Source organism: Rhea americana, unplaced genomic scaffold, assembly GCF_003343005.1.
Source record: "Rhea americana isolate MKP2758 unplaced genomic scaffold, rheAme1 scaffold_59, whole genome shotgun sequence".
NCBI lineage: Eukaryota > Metazoa > Chordata > Aves > Rheiformes > Rheidae > Rhea > Rhea americana.
The window spans coordinates 772,491-779,918 of record NW_028186745.1 but is presented as its reverse complement, the minus strand read 5'-3'; the positions used below and the strand labels follow the sequence as shown (position 1 = coordinate 779,918).

Genomic DNA, 7,428 nt, shown 5'->3' with positions numbered 1-7,428 from the left:
AGAAAAAGAAAGAAAAAGAAAGAAAAAGAAAGAAAAAGAAAGAAAAAGAAAGAAAAAGAAAGAAAAAGAAAGAAAAAGAAAGAAAAAGAAAGAAAGAAAGACTGATAGAACTGTCAAGTTAGAGGAAAGTTGCATTTGGCTGGGACAGCATACCCTGTGCTCCTACCAAATTTGTGGGAAAAGGAAGGGGGGAAAAAATAGATGTTCATAAAACCGACTCTTTAGCAATTGGCTAAGGCCAYAAGCAAACGTTTCAAAATGTTTGTTCATCTTTGACCAGTGTGTGCACTSAGCAAGCAATGCTTCTTATGCAATGGGCAGCTTTTCAGCAGGACTTTTCCTCTACAAGCAGTGACTAAGCCTGCCCCTTCTCAGCTCCAGGATTTGAAAAGGATATAAGCAGGGGGAGTGAGGGATTGCAAGGCAAAAAGAGAAAGATGCCAAGTCCTGAAATCCTATGTGACAATGTGTGACATGCAGCAGATATGCAAGACCTTAGAGCGGTCTACAAGAAAGATGCAAAATACCCTAAACAAAGAGTTTTAGCATTTGTCCTGACAAAGTCACAGGAGACATTAAAAAGAAAAAAAAAAAAAAAAAAAAAAACTTTTCTAAAACAGCACAGAATACCTCTAGGATGTATTTACACTTTCCCAATGGAAACTGCATTCTCCACCTACATTTTGCAGTGCTGTTCCTGGAACAACAGAAATAGCATCCAAAGAAAGAAAGTGGAAAGACTGATTATCAAGTTTTTGATTAMTCCAAAAGCATGTTCCTCTAGACTGGCCTGTTTCTGAAGTCCTACTATACTGTGATATGCTTATTTTAACCAACATATCTGTAAGCCCTTTGCAAAGGTGCATAAGTAGCATTATTCCTACTGCCACCAAATATACATTAACTGAAGCATGGGGAAATCAGCTGCCCAGTCTAACTGTGCACAGYCATCGGGGCAGAGCACAGTTCAGCTTGTCAATTCTGTCAGGCAGCCTCTCCAATCTTTTTTCTTTTTCCTTCTACAGTCCTGTTTTCCAAAAGTACTGGATGCCTCTATTTTATTTTCATTTATGAGAAAGTAGTTTTGCAGAGTTGGGTCTTTTTCAGAACTAGTCCCTCTCCTTCAGCTGGAGCTCTACCCTGTATGTACCAAAAGTCATCAAATAACCCACTGACTGACTTGGGCCAGTTTGTTTAGGGGCTGCATCACTGCAGTTCACATTTTTGATGCTTGAGGCGAGCCAAATTAAACTCAGGAGAGCAGGGAGTGCAAGCCAACAGCAGTAAAAGTAATTCAGCTACCACTGAGTGATCACAGCACCCACCTCTGAGCCCCCTGCACTGTTACTGAGGAAGGTTATCCAGGCACCAGCTCAAGCATCCTGGCCAGACCGTGCTCCGAGTTGGAGTAGCCGAGGCAGCCTCGGACACATTCTCCTTCTGGAGAAGCCCTCCTCCTCCGTGTGAGCTAACTACGGCTTTTGCATAATCACCTCTCTCCCCTCTAGTGCTTTGATTTTCAAAATTTCCAACTTTTCTGTCCCACTTGTCTTCTCACGCCCTGAGACCCCAAAATTCAATTCTCTAAAATTCAATTTAAAAAAATATAAAAAAAGAAAGAATAGGAAAAGCCTTTCCCATTCACTGTAGCTGGTCATCACTGTCTAAATTAAGGAGCAGGGCTCAGTTGTTCTGCAGAAGTTATTAACCTTGAAGTTAGATTAAAAAAAAAAAACACCAAACACCATGGGATTGTAGGGGTACAACAGAGCAGATGAAAAATCAGATAGGCTGGGCTTCTGCCCTAGGGACAGCTAAGTAAGCTTTGGGAAAATCAGTTCAAGTTATTTGTGCCTCAAGGTTTTCCATATCTGTAAAAAGCAAATGAGCATGACTAATCTCCTTTGTAAAGGGGTTTAAGACAAATACACTATGCAACATCATCAAAAGGGCAATTAAAGAAAAAAAACACTAAAATACAGAAAACATAAAGCAGCTGTGTCAGGTATTGCAAATTGCGTGAGTTTTTCTGAGAATTACAACAACACACTTTACAAACACACTTGACTGCAGTAAACAGCTGCAAATGTAAAAAAAAAAAAGGCTAAAAATGCAGCTAAATGCACATAAATGGAATATTTAAAGGAAAAAAAGAAAAGAAAGAATTCCCCACGCTAGTAGTGTTGTTGCAGCTTTGGTGGTCTACAGAAACGAAGCAAGGCTCCTAAGAGTCATAACAGCTCTTTTACTGGCCKTAATGGTAAGTCTAGAAAAACAAAAACAGAAGACAGACATGCTTTTGAATGCAGATAACTTGAAGAGCTTAAGAGAAACATCTGTTTGATCTAAAGCATTATTATGTTTACTCTAGCACTGAAAGCAACTGGAAGAAAATGGGTGAGGCAGAGCTTATAAGRGGGCAAATACTTGGGCTTGGACTAAAGGATATTGCTGAAGAAAAAGCTCTTTAAGCTACCCGAGTTTGYGTGCCTAAAAGCGTATCAGAAATCACAACAAAGTTTTAGACCACGGCTCGTTTATTTTAAGTGAATCACATATTGTTACTCAAAGGCCAAGTAGCTCCATGTCATATTTGTGGAATATTAGAGCTGGTGGAGCCCGGAGAGGCCATATAACCCATTCCCTCCCTCAAGACAGTGTCATCCCTAGAGGCTTAGGAACCAGGAGGAGATACAAGTTTCCCAGGCATCTGCTCTGGAGCTTCACCACCTGCATTAGTTCCACTCAGGTACCTGAAATTTGTGTTTAAAATATCCGTACCTACGTAGGAACCCCCCACACACACCCCACCTCCCGCTCCCTTTTTAACAGAAATTTGCATCGTTCTTCAGCAGCCAAATGGCTTGAGTTGTCATTCAGCACCAAAACGTCTACTCGGAGACTCAGGTCTGCGCTCGAAACCCCTGCAAAGCACACAGCCGAGCAGCGCCGCTCGAAGCCACAACACTGCCTAGGCGTCTGAGGCTACCGTTTGATCACCGCAGTGGGAAAAAAACAAAAAACAAAAAACAAACAAACAAAAAAAGCTACCAGGAGCTGGGATGAGTCCAGGAGTGGCACCAGCAGCTTGGGAAGCAGCGGCTTCACCAGGGAGGCCGGGAACGACCCCCAAAAAATGCTGCGGGCTAGGGAAGCCTCGGCRGTGTTTCTCTGGCAAGCCGAGCGAGCCGAGAAACACCGAGACGAAGGCAGAGGCTTTGGCAGGAGGTCGATGCCCCCGCGGCTAACCSGCCGCATTTAGCTCGCGGGCGCCAAGGAGGGCTGAGCTGCGCGCCTGCTTTCACTGCTCCCCACGCCTGCGCGCGCAGGGGAAAAAAYACCCACAGCGCTGCTTAGGTACGTTTAAATAAGTTAAGCAAATTCATTTGGTTAGTTGTTACCCTGTTTTTTTTTTTTTTTAATTTATTTATTTTTTATTACCCAAGCCATCGGTCATAACCAAAACGCTGGACCGCGTTTTAGGGGAGAAGTTCGGAAGGGAGCAGCGCGGCGCGTTTTTCCCCACTTCGTCCTGCTCTGCTCCCTTTCGGCCCCGTTACGAGCCRGAGCGGGCACGCTGCCGTAAGCCTTCACGCTCCGCGTTGCGCCCTCGTGGCCTCCCGCTGCCTCATCTTCCACCACACTTGGCAGCAACGCTTCCAAACGCGGGGGAGTCTTTAATATTTGTCCGAATGAGTCACCGCCTTTCACTTACCCCGGTGTCATTTTGGCTGACATTAATGTAATTCATTTGGGATCACTCTATAAAAGGAATTTAGGCAGAATCTACATTTTGACTACTTGCCTGCCCTGGCATGAATTGGCACTGATTTTCCTTCGTGATCTCTGGAATTCTTTCTCTAAGTGTCTGCAGAGGATTACATGTTAAAAGGCAAACAAAAGYACATTTACCCAAGTAAAGCTTTGGAGAAATATTTCTGCGCATGCTTTCAAACAAAATTTTACGCTGGATTATTTATTTTATTGGGAGAAATATCAGGCATTTATAAAAACAGCAAGGGAGCTGCAGYATCTGTGCTTTCCTCTGCTGCATATAAATGTCTGAATTACTTGAAAACTTACCTCTTATTTAAGGTCCATTTAATTTTCTCCAGAGTATCAACGGCATACAATGTACACACAATGCCCAATATTTTCAAGTTATCAAAACAGTAAATTACTTTTTAGCATCTCCATAGGTTAATTTACTAAAAAGAAATCACAATTACTATATAAAGTGACATAAAATTAAGTTTCTTAATTGGTTGGGGTTCTGAGGGATTTTGACAGAGAAAATCAGGGGGAGCAGATGCAGACTTTTTAAGAAAACAGACATAGAAAATGTAATATTTACTAGCAGTGACAAAAACTTCCCAGTCTTACTAAACAGAAAACTCTTCCTGAAAAGGGAAGAAAAACTGAATTTGATTTATAAAAGTGCAAATCCACTGACTCATTAATACAGCTACATAATTTGCTTTAGAATTTACCTGTTCATTAGTTRAACACACTTTGCTTAACATTTCAGGTTGCAAGTTAACCTGATATGAGAACAATATTATGAAAAAAAAAGTCATGAAAATCAAGTTCTCTTGCACRTACTTCTATACATTATCATCAATAGGCCCAGGTTTTGGGTCAGCTTATCATTGATGGTTTAGCTAAGATGTATGAAGAGAGAAGAGAAGTTATTCCTCGATTTTCATGAACTGGCAACCTTATTTTCCAAGGGCCAAGGCAGCACAAAAGTAATTTATTCCGGTGCATAAGACAGTGGTAATCAGTACTTGGTCTAATTTCCACTGTTGTAAAAATAAAATCTTGATCTAAAAGCCATGAAGAAAACATGGAGGTAGATCACCAAGATTTTATAAAAATAGGAAAAGAAAAGGAGTAAGCTCTCTCAGCAACAGCTGATCCTTATTAGCACATAAGCAAAGCATTCACCTTGATATCTATTGCGTGCATACACATCTTCATCATCTTCAAGGGGTGAATATCCCGATCCTACAATAGAAAATAAAAAGAAAATACTGCAGCAAGAAAGGAAATACAAATTAGGAATAAGAGAGGGCTTCGCAAAGAGACATGCAAGATTAGGGTGCAATAATCTAAGCAATGCCATCAGCATAGGCCTCCTTGAAGCTCAGATTTATAGCAGAACCAGTTTATAGTGAATTTGGAAGGGGTGAATGATTTGATAAGCCAATGAAATAAAAGTCTCTTGCTGTTGCTGATCAATGGCATGTTGGATATTTCAAGTCACAGCTCCTTGGCTAAAGAAAGCCCCCCATGAAGGTGAACTATTGAGCAAAGGAGGTACGGGGCGGGGGGTGCATCAAAGATTTCACTGTAAAGTGGTTCGAGAGTGTCAGAGGCTGTTAACAGCCATCAGGCCAACCAGCTGAAGTAAAATGTGCGTAACTCAAGAACAACCCTCATTTATGACATAAATAATCTTYGTACAAAGAACAAAACATTGAGATACATAACCTGCAAACCTCAGTTTGGTATCAAGTCTTCTGTGGTCGTACAACTAAAGAGATAGTATATACTGGCACTTCTGAAGAGCTATGCAACAGCTATCAGCTTATGGCAAAAAGGCAGAAATTGCTTTACAAAATTATGTATTTACCAAGCGTAGAAACCATCTAGAGCACCATCATCAAGTAATTCATTTATAAAATGCGCTGGTCAGCAATAAAGCCTTAAAAATATCCTTATGTGATAGTTCGTTAAAATCAGCAGCTTTAGAGTATAAAGTTTAGTCCAAACGCTAGATGAGTCAAGGAGAGRAGCTCGTACAGATTACTACTCTGAGAAGTCTTTCTAAAAATCTGGCACACAATAGGTAGATACTAGTACGAAACTTCAGAAGCTTTTCACCCATGGTATCTGAAATCACAACTACAGAGATATTTAATCACCATTTGTTGAAGTCCAAGCCACAGTCTTTGAAAGCTGCTGCTTGAAGATAGGCTAAATACAATAATTTAAGCACCTCAACAAGCCGATTTCATGTGCAGAGCACTGAACTGTCTGCTGAAATCGAAGTCAACAACCGTTAATGATTTAGCACAAGGATAAGAGCCCCCAAAGCAATCTGCTTGTCTCACCTAGATTAGGGTCAACATCTATCAACACATTCTACTTATTATAAAAAAAMCAMACCAAACTACCCAGAAACTTGTTAGTTCAGGAAGTTTTGCTTAACCAAAGCCTATTGCTATCACTGGGAATCCTCCTACCTCTTCCAARTGCTTTGAGCTCAGACCTTATGACRATAACTTCTRATTAGTTTCTCCCTTAAAATCTAGTGTTTTATATAGCACAGACTTCCCATCACTTGGCACTGTTTCTCTGGGTGGTGGGGGAGAAGTCTTTTTCTCCTGTTTTTTTAATTGCTGATGTCTAAACACTGATATCTCAACTTCTCAACATAAAAATATTTAGACTTTGCTGCATTTAAAGTCTCACTGTATAATACAAAGAGCAAGCTGTGTTCCCTGAGGGCTTCATGAAGACCTTGATATGTAAATGAATGCCCCTCTAGGCATCACTTAATTCTGTCAGAATTGGGATACTCTCAGCTAATTGCTCAGCCTGAGAGTTATCACGATGCATTCCTTTTGAATCGTCCAAATATTACGTTGCAGAGGGACTTTAGCACTTAAATATCACTACAAGTTAAAGCTGTGTGAGCTCTCATATACTTACTTCTCTTTAGAGGGGACATGATTGCATGCTTTTGAAATTCTTCTCRTGAAAGTTAGCCTTAAGAGTTACTCGCTGCCCTTGCCCTGAAATGAGGCTCTATACATTGTATGCTGTGGTTAAAACAAAACGGGAAAAATCTGCACCATGATCCCAAGGCATTTACAGGAACATAATACACCAGAACACTGGATTTTCTCTCATCTTTGCATGTCCATGCTCACACAGAGCTGGACGTGGGATCCTCGTATCTCTCTCCAAATTTATCCTTTCCTCCATCCACATACCCACAGTGCTCAGATACTGTGCATACCCTTGAGCGCCAGGTGTGCACACCTGTGTTGGGCAGCAGCATGCCAGCAAAGCTGGCCTGGGCCAGCAGCTGGCTCCTGTCTTGGCAACCTGCAATGTAATTCCCCACTGCTGCCGCTCCATGAGCCATGCTGAACAGATCGCTATTTTATCTTAGCTTTCTAACCCACAAAAGAGAAAGTGGCCTTGCTTCTTTACACGGATTGAAAAAAAGAAAAATCTATGCAAAGTACACATAAGCACTAAGTACTGTTCTATGTTTGAAGTGCTAAAATTATCATAGCATAAAATCAGGATATTTCAGGAAGGAAGAGAGGAACAACATGCTGCTTTATAGACATTACACACCATGGTTTATATTGCAGCAGAAACCTACAGAACCTGGCTGCAAATTTCGTYCCG

General features: G+C 41.2%; 1 protein-coding gene across 1 annotated transcript in view; it reads right to left on the bottom strand.

Moving 5' to 3' along the window:
* Positions 1 to 5,140, bottom strand: part of SRPX (sushi repeat containing protein X-linked) — a 20,177-nt gene extending 15,037 nt beyond the window's left edge. The window contains exon 1 of the mRNA XM_085319433.1: positions 4,948 to 5,140. Coding sequence (XP_085175559.1) covers positions 4,948 to 5,131 — 184 coding nt within the window. The 5' untranslated portion in view covers positions 5,132 to 5,140. The remainder of the gene's footprint in view (positions 1 to 4,947) is intronic.
* Positions 5,141 to 7,428: the final 2,288 nt, after the last annotated feature.